General features: G+C 42.5%; 1 protein-coding gene across 1 annotated transcript in view; it reads left to right on the top strand.

Moving 5' to 3' along the window:
• The first annotated feature begins 6 nt into the window (after window positions 1–6).
• The window catches only part of ATP8A2 (ATPase, aminophospholipid transporter, class I, type 8A, member 2), a 560,732-nt gene continuing 542,855 nt past the window's right edge, over window positions 7–17,883 (top strand). Inside the window, 1 exon segment of the mRNA XM_011958629.1 lies at window positions 7–231. Coding sequence (XP_011814019.1) covers window positions 131–231 — 101 coding nt within the window. The 5' untranslated portion in view covers window positions 7–130.

Below are 17,883 nucleotides of genomic sequence, written 5' to 3'. Positions count from 1 at the left end.
GCCCGCCCGCGGCCCGCGCTCGCCGCCTCCCGCCTGGCGGTTGACTTCTTTGTGTCGTATTCTCTGCCTGCGCCCTGTCTCTGCAGGACCAGTTCGTTCTTCTTTGGGCTATAAGAAGGCAGAGGATGAGATGTCCCGGGCCACGTCTGTTGGAGACCAGCTGGAGGCACCCGCCCGCACCATTTACCTCAACCAACCGCATCTCAACAAATTCCGCGACAACCAGATCAGGTAGGAGAAGGCGGCCGGCTCGCGCGGAAGGCGGTGGAGTCGCAGCGGGGAAGGGGCTCGCCCTCCTGCGCGGGGCTTGGCCGTGCACCTGGCCGGCCCCCATCCATCTCCAGAGCCTTCCCCTGCCCCCTCCCCACCCCAGCAGCCCGCAGTGCAGCCCCGCGCTTCCAATGGGCTCGTGCGAATGCAGCCCTTGCCGTCCTCTCCTGCGCATCCGTTCTGCGCCCAGCCTGCCTGTGAGCCCTGAGAAGTTTTCCCTCTAATGTCACCGACAAAAATGAGGTCTCTGCCCTTTTCATGCCTGGGCTTCCTTCCCGGAAGCCCCTTCTAGCCTTGTTTTAAGCCAGTTGATAGCTCTCTTTAGCAATTTGCAGACCATACTATGGGGGACGTGCTTCATCAGGGAATCCCACAAGTCACAAGGACTCACATTCAGTTGTCAGTGGTCCACGATAATTGTTAAGAGGTCGTTATTTGCTGGGAAACTTTGCCCAGAGTTAGCAGAAAGATGGACAGAAGCTACCGTTTAAATGTCTACTTTTGCTGGCAGCTATGTCACACACTCTGGCTATAGCAGCTTAGTGAATCTTCATAACCTCTTGAAGCGGGCCAGGAGACTGGAATATAAAGATGCTAAATAATGTACCTATAGTCATACAGCTCCTAAATGGCAGACCTGGAAATTGAATCCAGCCCATCTGACTGCTAAGGGTAAATTTTTTTTTTTCCTGCTGTGCAAAGCTAGTTCTTTAGCACGGGTGTGTGTACATTTTCTAATTTCATTAAACTTTCAGGCTTAAACAACTTTGTATCTGGGAGTGACTTAAGATGTAGTTCTGTGAGCTGCTCAGATCACCATGCTTGGGTGTAGAGAAGTTCAGTGATTTATCAAGTTACACATAGATTATTGACAAACCTGAGTTCCAATCCAGTGTTCTTTTTTGAAAGACAAAAACTTTGTTATATGTTCAAGTATTCCACCACTGCACTAACACTTGTACAGACGTCTTAGCCTGACATCTTTATTTAGAAAGGTCAAGCTGTTGGACGTTATTGGGGTAGAATAATGGTGCATATTATGTGGAGGTGGAATTTTCACTTATTAAAGGGGTGTTAGATTATGCAGCTTTATTTTGGGTTTTAAGAATGACAGTTGGGCATATTTTATACTTGAAAGTGTAACTTAGAAGAATAGCTGAGTCCCCATTTCAGAATGTGTGGGCTTCGTTTAAGATACAGAGCATCAACCATAGTGAGTTACCACTTCATTAACTAGGGTGGCTCCAATCAAAAAGACAAATAACAAGTATTGGCGATGATTTAGAGAACTTGGTACCCTCATGCATTGCTGTTGGGGATGAAAAACGATGGAGCTGCTTTGGAAAACAGTTTGGTAGTTCTTCAAAAGGTTCAGTGTAAAGTTCCCATATGACCTAGCTATTCCACTCCTGGGTATATCTGCCCAAGAGAAATGAAAACCTACGTCCACACAAAAACTCGTATACATATATTTCACAGCAGCATTATTATGAATAGCCCAAAAGTAGAAGTAATCTAAATGTCCATCAGCTGATAAATGAATAAATAAAATGAAGTATATCCGTACAATGGAATACTATTGGGCCGTAAAAAGGAATGAAATATTGACACATTGTACAACATGGATGAGACTTGAAAGCATTATGCTAAGTAGAAGAAGCCAGTCACAAAAGGCCTCATAGTGCATGATTCCATTTATATGAAGTATCCAGAAGAGGCAGATTTATAGAGTTATGAGGTAGATTCCTGGGGCGGGAGAAGAGGGAAACGGTTGGAGGGATGTGGGAATGACTGTGAATGTGGCTGAGGTTTCATTTTGGGGTGATGGTTGCACAACTCTGTGACTTTACCTAAACCATTTGGAATCCTGCCCTGCTCATATAGTTCCATTTCTTCACACCTTCTCGTATGTGTTTCTATTGAATTGCTTTCAAAAAGGTGATTTTCTAAAATATATACACTGTGTAAGGATATGGGAATTGAAGAGCTACTTTTCTTTTTACAATCTAGTGTGTTTTCAAGTTGTAGTTTTGCTTAATTCCTATGAATTCCTTTAATTTTGTTATCCATTTGTGTATGCCTAAGTCTGGGAGAATAAAATAGAGACCTTTGTTTTTGTCTAACTTCTTTTGTTTTAATGGAAGAGAAAAATTTTTTTTTGTGTGTGAGACGGAGTCTTGCTGTGTCCCCCAGGCTGGAGTGCAGTGGTATGATCTCGGCTCACTGCAACCTCTGCCTCCTGGGTTTAAGTGATTCTTAGCCTCCCAGGTAGCTGGGATTACAGGTGCCTGCCACTGTGCCCGTTAATTTTTGTATTTTTAGTAGAGACGGGGCTTCGCTATGTTGGCCAGGCTGGTCTCAAACTACTGACCTCAGGTAATCCACCTGCCTCAGCCTCCCGAAGTGCTGGAATTACAGGCGTGAGCCACCATGCGCAGCTGGAAGGTAAAGATTTTTAAGAGCACTGATAATGGAGCTTCACTACCTGTTCTGTAATCAAGGTTGAAAGTTGACTGAGACTGATTGTATTATTAGCCAGAGGGATTCTGAGTGACTGCCTGCTGTGCAGTTTCATTTGTACTGTTTTGAAAGAGGCAGAGTAAGTTGTGGATGTACAGTGGGTCAGTTAGGAATAAAGTAGGCAGTTACCAACTATTCTATTTAAAGCTTTATATAAGTATATAATTGAATTAGTTGAAATATATTACAATTCATATAATTTCTGAGTTCATGGCTTATACTGTGAGCATAAGTTTCTGTGTGCACTGGATAGGGTCTAAGAAATTAAAATGTGGTCCTTGATGTTCTTTAAGATGGCCTTTGAGTGTTTGGTTCACCTTGACGGTGTGTTTAAATAGGAATTACTAATGGTTATCAGTGACTTGTAGTTTTTTAAAAAATTGATTATAGGCCAAGTGCAATGGCTAACCTGTAATCCCAGCAGTTTGGGAGGCCAAGGTGAGTGGATCACTTGAGGCTAGGAATTTGAGATCAGCCTGGCCAACACGGGAAAACCCCATCTCTACCAAAAATACAAAAATTAGCTGGGTGTGGTGGTGCATGCCTGTAGTCCCCAGCTATTTGAGAGGCTGCGGCACAAGAATCACTTGAATCCAGGAGGCGGAGATTGCAATGAGCCAAAATCACACCACTGCACTCTGGCCTGGGCGACAGAGCAAGACTCTGTCTCAAACAAACAAACAAACAAACAACAATGATTATAAAGCTTCTTAGCATTATGGTGTAAGGATTTTAGAAAATGTCGAGCCATGTTATTTTAGCACTTTAATGTTACCGAACTCAAGTTAGGCCTTTTATCTTGGCCATGAACGTTTGCTAAAAGTTAGTAAAGCTATTCAAAGGAATATTTTTATAAAAGGATAAAGGATTTCTTTTTTAATACAATTTTTCTGGAGAAAAGGTTAATGGTTTTCTTAGAGGCAGGGGCATGGAGAGTTTATCCCAGTTCGCTTGCCCCTAAAGTGAGCTTTTTGAAAAGACAGGACCACATGGGATAGATGAGGCTCAGGCTAGTCTGCACACTCAGGGCTGTCTGACTTACCTGAACGTTGTACCCTCTGGCAGGCCTGTCCTTGCTGGAACAGAGTTCTCTCCCCTACTTTCCTCAACCCTAAGCCCGTTTTGGCTTGAAACCCTCTGGATCATAGCAGTTGCTCTGCGCTTGCCTTTCTGGGCAGCTGGCGTTTGACTGGGAATGGGAGTTTGATGCAGAGAGAGGGAGGGCAGCGAGGGGCGACATGCTATCATTCAGGACAGGAATTCCATGGCCCAAGGTTACTGGAATGGAATTGATGTGACTTAAAAAAGAGGGTGGGTCTGGGGAAATGCCTAGAAAGCAGGAGTGAGGTCCCCTCTGGGGTCCACTGTGGCCTTAGCACCTCCAGGGGAATGCACTACGTGAGAACTCCAAATTCTGGCCAATTCCTTGAATTTTTGGGAGGGACTGTGCCATGTATGTAGATGTCTCACCAAACCTTGTTCTTGTTCTTGACACTGAAAGTAACGCCAGTGTTTGATCCGAAGCCTGTGGTAGGTTTATTAAGTTTTTCATTATTGAAGCCAATGAATTCAGATGATCATAATGATGGAGAATGATGAAGTAGTCTTTTTCTACTAGGGATTGATTTTCTAGGACCTTAACTATGAGAACAGTAACTTTCTCATCCTCTAGAAGTGAATAGTAATTAATGGGATTCAATGTTTATATACATATGTAGGATTATGTATGTGTCCACCTAACAAGATCTCCTTTTCTTGAAGTGTACAATCATATCTCCTTTCAAATGTTTTAAAGGTTTTAGTGCATAATTCAGCCATCTAAAGTATACAGTTCAGTGATTTTTAATATATTCATAGAGTTGTGCAACTATCATCACAGTCAATTTTGGAACATTTTCGTCACCTCCAAAAGAAATATTATACTCTAGCTATCATCTCCCATCCCTTCCTCCCCCCACCCCTAAGGAACCACAAATTTACTTTATATTTCTTTTTTTTTTTTTTTGAGACGGAGTCTCACTCTGTCGCCCGGGCTGGAGTGCAGTGGCCAGATCTCAGCTCACTGCAAGCTCCGCCTCCCGGGTTTACGCCATTCTCCTGCCTCAGCCTCCCAAGTAGCTGGGACTACAGGCGCCCGCCACCTCGCCCGGCTAGTTTTTTGTATTTTTTAATAGAGATGGGGTTTCACCATGTTAGCCAGGATGGTCTCGATCTCCTGACCTCGTGATCTGCCCGTCTCGGCCTCCCAAAGTGCTGGGATTACAGGCTTGAGCCACCGCGCTCGGCCACTTTATATTTCTATAGATTTCCCTGTACTGGACATTTTGTATAAATAGCATCATATCCTTTTAAGTTAAATATTAAATGCTTATGAAAGCTCACTATTTAGAGGAAACAGGTGGTGAATTTTTAATTTTATAGATCTAAATTTTCAAAAACGTTTAAAGTTAAAATGTTTTTTTCCCCCAGAAAAATCTTGAAATAATGTACTGATCAAAGGAATGAGCAATACTTACGTTATCACTATCAGACATATGTCATCTTTCTATGTGATTATCAGCATGCCATTTGAAATAGTGAATGTCAAAGCCATAAGGCAGTTTTCTTCAATATTCGAAATGAGGTCTTCAAAGCTAGTTAGGAATGTTTACAGTTACTCAGTTTTGAATGACTCATTCATTTCAGGTGGGCGTTTTAGCTAGCAAAAACTTAATCACAGTGATAACTCGAGCTTTGTCAAGTTACTGCATTTCTTCAGGTTGGTTTGCCTTAAAGGAAAATTACTTCATATAAATTTTTGATAAATTTTTGTTGGCTTTCCAAGGTAAATTTTAAATAGAGTATTACCTTTACAGAAAAAGGAATTGAGCACTGTGTGCTAGTTTGGCACAGTATCATTGTTTATAATATTGTGCTGAGATCCTAAGTTTTTTTTACCTTGTTTTTTTGGTTGTTTTGTTTTAACTTATATTTTAGGTTCAGGGGTATGTGTGCAGGTTTGTTATACAGGTAAACTCATGTCATAGGGGTCTGTTGTACATATTATTTCATCACCCAGATACTAAGCCTAGTATTCAATAGTTATTATTATTGTTATTATTATTATTATTATCATCTGAGACAGAGTCTCACTCTCTTGCCCAGGCTGGAGTGCAGTGGTGCAATCTTGGCTCACTGCAACCTCTGCCTCCTGGGTTCGAGCCTTAGCCTCCGGAGTAACTGGGATTACAGGCGTGCGCCACCATGCCTGGCTAATTTTTATATTTGTAGTAGAGACGGGGTTTCTCCATGTTCGCCAGGCTGATCTCAAACTCCTGACCTCAGGTGATCCACCCGCCTTGGCCTCCCAAAGTGCTGGGATTACAGGTGTGAGCCACTGTGCCCGGCCTCAATAGTTATTTTTTCTGCACCTCTTCCTTCTCCCACCCTCCACCCTCAGGTAGGCCTCAGTGTCTGTTGTTTCCTTCCTTGTGTCCATGAGTTCTCATCATTTAGCTCCCTTCTGTAAGTGAGAACATGCGGTGTTTGATGATCTGTTCCTGTGTTAGTTTGCTAAGGATAATGGTCTCCCCCTCAATCCACGTTCCTGCAAAAGACGTGATCTCATTCTTTTTTATGGCTGCGTAGTATTCCATGGTGTATATGTACATTTTCTTTATCCAGTCTGTCATTGATGGACATTTAGGTTGATTCTATGTCGTTGCTGTTGTGAATAGTGCTGCAGTGAGTATTGAAGTCCACGTGCCTTTATGGTAGTAGGACTTATGTTCCTCTGGGTATATACCCAGTAATAGGATTGCTGGGTTGAATGGTAGTTGGGTTTTTAGCTCTTTGAAAAACCTCCAAACTGCTTTTCACAATAATTTACACTCTCACCAACAGTGTGCAAGTGTTCCCTTTTCTCTGCAACCTCACCAGCATATGTTAGTTTTTGGCTTTTTCTTTTTTTTTTTTTTTTTTTTGAGACGGAGTCTTGCTCTGTCGCCCAGGCTGGAGTGCAGTGGCCAGATCTCAGCTCACTGCAAGCTCCGCCTCCTGGGTTCACGCCATTCTCCTGCCTCAGCCTCCCGAGTAGCTGGGACTACAAGCGCCCGCCAACACGCCCGGCTAATTTTTTGTATTTTAGTAGAGACGGGGTTTCACCGTGTTAGCCAGGATGGTCTCGATCTCCTGACCTTGTGATCGGCCCGTCTCGGCCTCCCAAAGTGCTGGGATTACAGGCTTGAGCCACCGCGCTCGGCCTTTGGCTTTTTCAATAGCCATTCTGAGTGGTGTGAGATGGTATCTCATTGTGGTTTTGATTTGCATTTCTCTAATGTTCGGTGATCGTGAGCATTTTTTTTCAAATGTTTGTTGGCCGCATGTGTGTCTTCTTTAGAAAAGTGTCTGTTACATCCTTTGTGTACTTTTTAACGCTGTTGTTAGTGTTTTGTTCTTGTAAATTTGTTTCAGTTCCCTATAGATGCTGGATATTAGACCTCTGTCAGATGCATAGTTTGCATATATTTTCTCCCATTCTGTAGGTTGTCTGTTCGCTCTGTTGATAGTTTATTTTGCTGTGCAGAAGCCCTTAAGTTTAATTGGATGGGATCATAGTTCTAAAAGAATATTTTTGTCTTAAGGAATAAAAAGAACAAAATAATCTTCAATAACCAATTGGTCCATGAATAGTGGAGAGAGATTGTATATGTGGTACTAGATTCAATGTCATTGAGTCCTGTGAGGATGAAGAATTCTCTAAATGTTTTAATGCTACAGAATTTATGTAGGATCTGGTCTTAATGCACAAGCTGCTTATAGTTTAGCAAAGAAGCAATACCAGCATCCTAGTTAGAATCATAACTTTTTTTTTTTTTTTGAGATGGAGTCTCATTCTATTGGCCAGGCTACAGTGCAGTGGCGTGAACTCCACTCACTGCAAACCTCTGCCTCCTGGGTTCAAGCGATTCTCCTGCCCCTCAGCCTCTCGAGTAGCTGGGATTATAGGCACCCACCACCACGGCCGGCTGATTTTTGCGTTTTTGGTAGAGAACGAGGTTTCACCATGTTGGCCACGCTGGTCTCGAACTCCTGACCTCAAGTGATCCTCCTGCCCTTTCCTCCCAAAGTTCTGGGATTACAGGCATGAGCCATGACGTCTGGCAGAATCATAACTTTTTTTGAGTGATGTAAAGATCATTATCTTAAAAAACAGGTTTCCATAGTCTCTGGTTTGAGACTGCAGTTTATCAAGCTTGACAAAGGTAAAAGTATTCCTCATCAAGAGTAATTGCTGATGTTGAAATAGTCTCAAGATTTTCCTTCTGGGTATGCTGCTTTTGGTTTAGAAGCAGATATACTTGGGTAATTTCCAAGCCAGGCACTGTATTTTCTGAACGTGAATGGCACCACAATCCTGAGTTCTTATTTTGGATGTACCAGCAGCAATTAATGCCATGGAAGAATCTTGTAATGAGAACTGTTATCAGCTTTACACCCCTGGACAAGTCTTTTGAGGAGTCCTGCAGATGAAAATATTGGAATTGGGGGAGCTTTGGCGTGGTACATTCCAGGTAACCATTGAATGTGTGAGCTTTCTTGAAGCGTATTTTTAGCAACAGAAAAGCCTGTCAGCATTGGGCTAGTTTTATATTTGGTGTTTCTAAGGAAACAGCAAATGTCTGAGAGGACAGACTTGCATGGTGGTTTCTTTATCAAGTTGACCCCTGTGTGGGTGGATAATGGAGCCCAGTTTGAATTTGACCAAAGAAACATGTGTGCCATTCCCACTGTTTAAAATAGGTAAAGGCATTTGGTTTGAGAATTTTGGCCAGTAATTTATTTCCCCTCTCTCCTCTTCCCAAATCTGTTAACTCTTATTGTCTGCTGTGAACTTGGGAGCATTTATGATTCTTGACTAAAAAGAATTAAGCATCAGGATTTGTGAGACAAATTAAAATTCAACCAGAATCGGAAGAGACCCAAGACATGTCAGGTAAGTACTGTGTGGGTCCCTGAATTGGATTCTGGAACAGAAAAGATAAATTGGTGGAAAAACTGGTGAATCTTGAATTAAGTCTGTAATTAGTTTAGCCTTGTGCCAGTGTTATTTTCTTAGTTTTGATAATTGTGCTATGGTGATGGGTGATGTAAGATGCTAACATTGTGGGGAAACTGGGTGAAGGATAGATTTCAGCTCTATTATTTTTGCAACTCTTCTACAAGTATACAATTTTCAGCCAGGTGCGGTGGCTCACACCTGCAATCCCAGCACTTTGGGAGGCTGAGGTGGGCAGATCACCTGAGGTCAGGAGTTCGAGACCAGCCTGGCCAACATGGTGAAACCCCATCTCTACTAAACATACAGAAATTAGCCAGGCATGGTGGTGGGCACCTGTGATCCCAGCTACTCAGGAGGCTGAGGCTGGAGAATCACCTGAACCCAGGAGGCGGAGGTTGCAGTGAGCAAATATCGCACCATTGCACTCAAGCCTAGGTGATGAGAGTGAAACTCCATCTCAAAAAAGAAAAAAAGTGTAAATTTTCTCAAAATTAAACAAATCTTAAAATCAACTAGAAATGCTAAACTCTTGTTTTTCTGTTGAATACTTTGGTAAATGTTTGGGTCCTTAACTGGAAACAGACACGATTTTGAAGGGAAGATGGTCAGACGGAAAAAGGATCAATATCTTCATATGTTTGTTGTGATGAATAGATGGGAAAACCCTTGCTCTCTGGGCATCTAAGAACATTCCCTATGCTCACAAACAGCACCAAGAGTTTGTTTGCATAATGTCTGATCTAGTTGCTTAAGTTGAAAAACTAGGTAGCAAAGTAGACTGCTCTGTTTCTGCTCAGTTTAGTCATGTGAGCTTCTGTGTCGTTATCCAGAAAGTTGCATCTAAGTGTTTGTTCTACTACTTCTGGCTGAGTCACTCAACAGACAGCAAAAGCTGACTCAGAAATGCTAATCAGCAACCCTTTCAAGAGGGACAATGCTTAGAGAGAACAAAAAGAGAGGTCTGACCATTGTGGGGATGTAGGGATGTTTAACAAAGAAATTTCCTGAAATCCATGAGGTTGGGTTTGGTCATTCAAATGCTGACCCATTCTTTTCTCTTAAATGAAAGCCAGCTCTTCAAAACTGAAATCATACGTTTTTAGCCGGTACTATTTTATATTAGATGTCATTAAAAATGATTTCGGGCTGATTTTGGGATGGTGTTAGTCACTCTGATGGATTATTCTAGGCATATTCAGTATACGTATAACATATACCATCACTTGAAAGACTTTTTTGGAGACCATTGGCAGGTTTCAGCTTAGAAAAGACTTCAGCTTGAGAGTGGACCTAACTCTCATGTAAGTGGTCTGTCTATATCAGTGGTCTCCAAAACTTTTTCATTGGATGTCCCATTTGTACATCTTTTTTTTTTTTTTTGAGACAGAGTCTTGCTCTGTCACCAGGCTGGAATGTAGTGGTGTGATCTTGGCTCACTGCAACTTCTGCCTCCTGGGTTCAAGTGATTCCCCTGCCTCAGCCTCCCAAGTAGCTGGGACTACAGGTGGATGCCACCACGCCTGGCTAACTTTTTGTATTTTATTAGAGATGGGGTTTCACCATTTTGGCCAGGATGGTCTCGATCTCCGGACCCCATGATCCACCCTCCTCGGCCTCCCAAAGTGCTGGGATTACAGGTGTGAGCCACCGCACCTGGCCTGTAAAAATTTTTAGCGTGAACCTTTGATATTTATGTTTGATATTTAAAACACTCATGTACATGTGCTATCATTGTTATTACTGAAGACCCAGTATGTATTTAAGAATTGTGGATGTAAATACATATTTTTCACAGTCTTTTCTATTATTTTGAATGTTTTTGGCCGATTTGTCAGATTTAATTAAATTACCCTAATGTTTAACCTAGTAAAAATGGTTTTAAAGAGCTTTTACTAGGAATGTAGGTGTCAATTCTGCTGCTTTTTATTTTCTTGTAATTGCATTATTAATAAGTATCATTTCCAGTTTGTGGTTTTGTTGCGTGACTCTTAAGCCATTTGTTCTTTTGGGAGGGTTAATTTAGTTTAAATTAGATAAAGTGATCCATGACTCCACCTAGCTGGGGCCTGAAATGTGTGGTAGTAAGGAGAGAGACAGACAGGGAGGGTGCCACTGTTGTCCCTGTATTAGCTCAGGCTGCCATAGCAAAATACATAGACTGGGGAGTGCAAGCAGGCATTGGTCTTCTCATAATTCTAGAGGCTGGAAGTCCAAGATCCGGGTGCCAGCATGATCCAGTTCTGGTGAGGGCTCTCTCCTAGCTTGCAGATAGCTGCCTTCTTGCTGTGTCCTCCCAGAACAGAGAGAGTGAGCAAGAGCAGGAGCAAGAGTGAGGGAGAGACAGAGTGAGAGCTCTCTGTCTCTAGTAAGGGCACTAATCCCACGTTGAGGGTCCCACCCTCGTGACCTCATCTAATCCTAATTATCTCCAAAAGGGCCCAACAATAGGATCGCATCACACTGGGGGTTAGGGCTTCAACATATGAATTTTAGGAAGGACACAGTTCAGTCCATAGCACCACTTACCCTTCCCATTTAAGGAGGTTCCTCTCCAGCCACATTACGTAGTATCATGTTGGGACGCCAATGTCAGTGCATTTAATAAATGTTCCTGAAGCTTATTTTTTGAAGGTATATATAAATATAAGCTCTGATAGCGTCTTCCCAAACCCCACTTGGGAGCCACCTGCTTTAGATTCAGCTGATTAGGGCCCTCTTTCCTTAGAGGAAAGTCATCTGGTCAGACCCAGTCTGACTTTTACTTTAGGCCCCAGGAACTCTGCGACTGATCGTAAGTCTTGTTCCTTAAGTACCATTCGTAATCCTACATTTGGTATATGTGAGGTAAGCATTGCAGTCCCTCTCTGTCAATAACGGGGGGTGTGTGGTTAGTGGCATCACTGCAGGGGTGGGAAAGTAGAAGGATGGCGCAAAGCTGCTGGTAGAGACCAATGAGCTGGGCCTGAAAGATGAGTAGGAGTCAGCCTGGAAACTTGGATGGGGCTTGGTGGGGAGGGCAGGCCAGACATGGGGAACCCCACGTGCAGGGGTGCAGAAGAGTGTAATGGCCCTGCGTGTCTTCCTGGAAAAGATGTGGAAGAAGAAGTTTGATGTGGTTTGGCTCTGTGTGCCCACCCAAATCTCGTATTGAATTGTAACTCCCACATTTCCCCGTGTGTTGTGGGAGGGACCTGGTGGGAGGTGATTGAATCATGGGGGCGGTTCCCCCCGTGCTGTGCTCGTGGTAGTGAATACATCTTACGAGATCTGACGGTTTTGTCAGGGGTTTCCACTTTTGCATCTTCCTCATTCTCACTTTGCCCGCTGCCATCCATGTAAGATGGGACTTGCTCCTTGCCTTCCACCATGATTGTGAGGCTTCCCCAGCCATGTGGAACTGTAATTCCAATTAAACGTCTTTCTTTTATAATTGTCCAGTCTTGGGTATGTCTTCATCAGCAGCGTGAAAACAGACGAATACAGAAGGGATGATGGACAAAGTGCTGTGAAAGGCCAGGCTACTGGAGACGGGCTGCCGTAGCCAGGAAAAGCTTTTACGAGCCAAGTGACAAAGTGATGGTACTCGGGTTTGATGTGCACGGCCACCTGCCCTGCATTGAGAATAAGCACATGAGGCTGCCGTCATTGCCCAGGAAGAGGTGCGGGGCTGTACTGCGGCAGGAGAAGAGAATCACTCGGGATGGTTAGCAATGGGGCTGTAAGTGGACAGCACTAGGCAAGTGTGATTCCCAGGTTCCAGTGTTTGTGATGGGGAAGGTGTTGATGCTGTTTCTTGTGTTTCTGAGTTTTGTTTTGAACTATTTTGAACTGTGGATTGGGGCAAGGTGATTGACCTCAGAATAGCAGAAAGCCCTTTCACCCCAGTATGAGACCTCCCAGGGGAGCAGAGATACGCATATAAGGGGCGACCTCTATTGGCTGCGTCATGAAGGAGCTCCTTCCTCCAGCAAGGTGGGAGCAGCACTGGCTCTGTTGGAGAGACACCAAACTTTTGACAGATCTTTCCCTACCTCTAGATCTGTTTGGTTTCAAGATACTCCAATTAGTAAACTGGAAGTAGAATAATGTCGTAGCTTACAGCATGGTGAGAATTCGATGAGAAGAGCTGGGCACAGTGGCTCACGCCTGTAATCCCAGGACTTTGGGAGGCCAAGGCAGAAAGATTGTTTGAGGTCAGGAATTTGAAACCAGCCTGGGCAACTTAGCGAGACCCTATCTCTACAAGAAAAATATAATTAGATGAGAATGTAGCTGTTTAAGGCCGCACTGTGTAAGAGCTCACAGACTCACACGGAGTTGCTCATTGCCACCGGTTACCTGGTTATTACGAATGTTGTTCTTCTTTGCCACTCATTTTGCTCTCTAATTCGTTGATAACCAAAACAATCAATTATAAGCTGTAATTCAGGGAAAAAGGAAGTGGACTTGCGTATTACTCTGCCCAAGAGTTATACGTTGCCAAGAGGAGAAATATGCAGGCTGAAGAATCACAAAGTATGTTTTGGGCATTAGGGTCTTTTGTACGTATATATTTTCTAGCCTGTAACTGCTAGGAACAAGCAGGCTGGACTGCGAGCATAAGGCAAATCTAAAATGTATTTGAGTGTGCATGTGTGGATTGGTGTGGAATCAAGAAACTGGCTTCTCCTTTTGGTGTCGTGAAAGAACACAGTTGCATATAAATTCACATTAAATTCACTGACACCTCCTCCCGCAAACAAACACCAAGATTCTTTATCATAGAATAGTTTAAACCTTAAACTCGGTCCACACGTATGACTAGAGTTTTATTGAATTGCGACTCTAAAGTCTGCATCTGTGTCTTTCTACCCTCCCTCCTTTTTTCCCTTCCATCTTGTTTGGGACCACCAACTTTTTGGCTCTGTGGGGCTCTGCTTTGAATATCTCTGAGGAACTTGTCACTATGCATAGTATGGAAACTGAATACTTAGTTGTAGATTCAATGACATAAAGGAATATTATTTTTTTTTAAATTTTTTCTTTTTTTGAGACAGAGTCTCGCTCTGTTGCCCAGGCTGGAGTGCAGTGGTGCGATCTTGGTTCACTGCTACCTCTTGCTCCAGGGTTCAGGTGATTCTCCTGCCTCAGCTTCCTGAGTAGCTGGGACTACAGGCGCCCACCAGCAGGCCCTGCTAATTTTTTTTTGTATTTTTAGTAGAGATGGGATTTCACTATGTTGGCCAGGCTAGTCTCGAACTCCTGACCTCAAGTGATCCGCCTGCCTCAGCCTCCCAAAGTGTTGGGATTACAAGCTTGAGCCACCGCACCCGGCAGGAATATTCTTTAAATTATTGAATAGAAGATATGACTCTTCTGTTTTGATCCCAGTGAAAGGTGGAAGTTTTGCAAGTATTGCTGTCTAGCATATGAAACATGTTACCAAGCTTGACAATTTAAAAATAGAGCTCTGTATTTTAAAACAGTAAGGCCATTTGCTGAGTAGTATCACAATTGTTTCTCTAGTACTCAGCCTTGTGAAAACTGCCTCATACTCATTTTTAATGTTACCTTTACAAATCAGAATTCGTTAACGGTGCTAACATCGATGTACCAGAGTAAATTGAATGGTTTCACATAATGAAGATGCCGTGGTGAGGCAGAAACATGGACTCTCAGTATCACTGTTTTGACTGCCAGCTGTCGTGCAGTTTCAACACTACACCTATTGTAACAAAGTTTTCTTCACTGTGTAAGATTAGACATAGCAGAGGAAGTAAGTTTAAGTACAGGATAGTGCATGTGTGTGTGTGTGTGTTGGGGAGGCACCACCATTATTCTCTGTACCTGGGTTAGTCCTATTTCTAAGCCAAACATTGTGGACACTGGAAGGTCAAAAAACTCCAAGACAGAAAATAACATAAGGGAAGATTTCTTCTCATACTTTTACCAGCCTCCTTCCACTGCTTTATGTAAATGTGTGCACACATAGGCACATGCCGTATCTTTCAACCCTTAGAATGCACCGGGCCTACACATGAACATCTGTCTTCCTGAGGGACACACCGGTTCACCTGGAAATCATTCTAGCCCACAGTGAGTTAGTGGTGAATGTTCTTCCCCTGCATCGAGGCTTCCTGTGAATCCCAGACAGTGGGTCTAGAATGTGGCCGACACACAAGCGGCAGTGGACCCGTAACAACTGCAAACATGTTTAATTCACTGTAACAAAACGTTAGTTCTCACATCATATTTGAGTTCGTATTGAACTGTCAGGAATTTAGTAGTTCTCTTAATGTTTAGTTTGGTAGTCACACACCCATTTATAGAGATGACTCTTCAGGGCTGTCCCAGGGAGCATGTGTGGCCTCCTCATGTGTTGTTGGGTCTTCCGTTACATCGTTGGGAAAGAGTGAGTTTTCGTATTCCACCAGTTGACAGCATTGCTCCTATACTCAACAAAAATTTACATGAGGATTGGAAAAGCTTTCAATTTTTTGCCCCTAAAATTGTACCCCCAAACTCCAAAACTCCATGTTAGTATGTACGAAGTCTGAGGAAATGCTGAGAAAGCTGGAGACTATCTGTTACCTGCTGATGGTCTTTTCATGTGTCTAGTTCACCTTCTGACGTCCTTCTATGTCTGGTTTTATGGTCCCTTTGCTAGTATTTTCTATGGAGGGTTGATGGGTGCAATGTGCAATGCAGTATTCCAAACTATTTTTTTATCGTGTGTCATGCACTTAAGTAGACAAGAAGCTATTTTCAATTCAGTACTGGTGTTTGCTACAGAGTTAACTATGTTTTTTATAGAAATCAACCTGTGATATTTATAAAGATTTTAGAATAGTAGATTATAAGAAAGTTAACTGACTTGGATTTTAAACCATAGTACTTTTTATATAAATAGTTTACAGATATTGATTGGGATATAAACCCAGGCATTCGAGCCGGCAACAGCTACCCTCTTTGGGTCCTGTCCCTTTGTATGGGAGTTCTGTTTTCACTCTATTAAATCTTGCAACTGCAAAAAAAAAAAAAAAAAAAAAAGATATTGATATAGCATTCTTCACAGCCAAGTATGTTTTCTTATATATCCTGAAGATAGATTGATTATGCATCATTTTTTTGAACTATTGTGTTAAGGGGCATGATTAATTTTGATATTTTGAGATACTACCATTAGAAAAAATGAAGGCAGTCAGAATATGTAGCCCTTTAAAAGAAGCTTACGTGCTGCTTACTTTCTGAAATACATGGAATGTTTTAAAATTAGGACAGCATCAATATGGCTCCACATATGCCCATGGAATAATTGTTATAATATAACAAATAGAGGCTGGGCGTGGTAGCTCACACCTGTAATCCCAGCACTTTGGGAGGCTGAGGCAGGTGGTTCACCTGAGCTCAGAATTTTGAGACCAGCCTGGGGCAATATCGTGAAACTCCATCTCTACCAAAAGTATAAAAAATTAGCTGAGCATGGTGTTGCTTGCCTGTGGTCTCAGCTCCTCGGGAAGCTGAGGTGGAGGATTGCTTGAGCCTGGGAGGTAGAGGTTAAAGTGAGCTGAGACTGCACCACTGCACTCCAGCCTGTGTGAGGGACCAAGACCCTGTCTCAATTAAAAATATTAGTAGTAACAATATAACAAATAGAGCTGTGGTTGAGTTCTGTAGAGCTATGTAGTAACTTCTAAGATGTATTATCTGCTTAGTAAGACTTGAAAGACAGTCTCTGACTGAAAAGGTGAATTGTTTTGTAAAACCTTTTTGCCAAGGTTTATGTTCTCCATAAAATTCTCAAATACAATTTTGCGGAGTCTTTGCAGAATGATGTGAGTGCTAGTATTTACTTTTGCTTTCCCGTTCTCATTCTTGGCATGTTTGTATTCCACAGGCTGTCATGTACCTCTCATTTTCTGTTTTGTGCTTATAAAGGTAACTTGGTTGGCGAATCCATGATATATAGATCAAGTATTTTATTTTTAGCCTTACATTGCATAAGAAAAATCTAGGTTCATTTGGTCTGGGGCGGGCTCTGATTTCTGTTTGCAGCCAGCACTCCTGGTGATTTTGTTGAAGGTGGTCCTCATTTGCTGTCACCCTCATGTGATGATACATAGTTCATAGGAATTTTGTGAAGGTTAAATGAGTTAATATGCATAAGGCACTGAAAACAGCACCTTACTGAGTGCTTTATAAATTCTGCTATTGCTGTCGTTTGCATTTTAGATAGTGTGTTTGACAATAACTCTCCCACCAATTTTGGAATGTACCACTTGAGTTTTACAAAAAAAAAAACCAGGTTTTGACTTGCATTAATAGAGATTAAAAGGTAAGGTGCATATCGAATAGGATGAATGTGTTTCAGGAACAAACTAGAAATGTTTCCTTTTTGCACTAACCTGATTTTGAAGATTAATTCTAGTTTGCCTGAGGTTATCATGGAGAACTTTAAATTATTAAACACGTGATGGAAAAAACTTGCAGTGTAATCTTTCTCTCTCTCTTTTTTGTTTTTGTTTTTGTAATAGCCAGAGTGGGAGGGTAATTAGTTATAGTATAAGGAACAAAAGATAACAGGTACGGAAGTCTTGGCTTTACCAGGGACCAATTGAATGACCTTAGGTCAAGTCCATGATTTCGCTGAGCCTGACTTTCCTTGTTTGTTTGATGGAAACACACTTCCCTAGAAAGCATGTCAGGAAGCTAAATGAAATTTCAGATGCAAGAATGCCTAGAACACAGTACAGTGGCCATAAATATCGTATATCCCACCCTGTTTGACAGGTTGGATAGGCTTGTTGTTCTTTTTTCTTTCTTTTTTCTCTTTATTGTGGTAAAATACACATAACATGAAATTTGTCTTCTTTGGGCCGGGCGCAGTGGCTCAAGCCTGTAATCTCAGCACTTTGGGAGGCCGAGATGGGCGGATCACGAGGTCAGGAGATCGAGATCATCCGGGCTAACACGGTGAAACCCCGTCTCTACTAAACATACAAAAAACTAGCCGGGCGAGATGGTGGGCGCCTGTAGTCCCAGCTACTCGGGAGGCTGAGGCAGGAGAATGGCGT

This window comes from Colobus angolensis, unplaced genomic scaffold (assembly GCF_000951035.1).
Source record: "Colobus angolensis palliatus isolate OR3802 unplaced genomic scaffold, Cang.pa_1.0 Scaffold113, whole genome shotgun sequence".
Taxonomy (NCBI): Eukaryota; Metazoa; Chordata; class Mammalia; order Primates; family Cercopithecidae; genus Colobus; species Colobus angolensis.
This window is presented reverse-complemented; position numbering and strand designations above follow the sequence as displayed.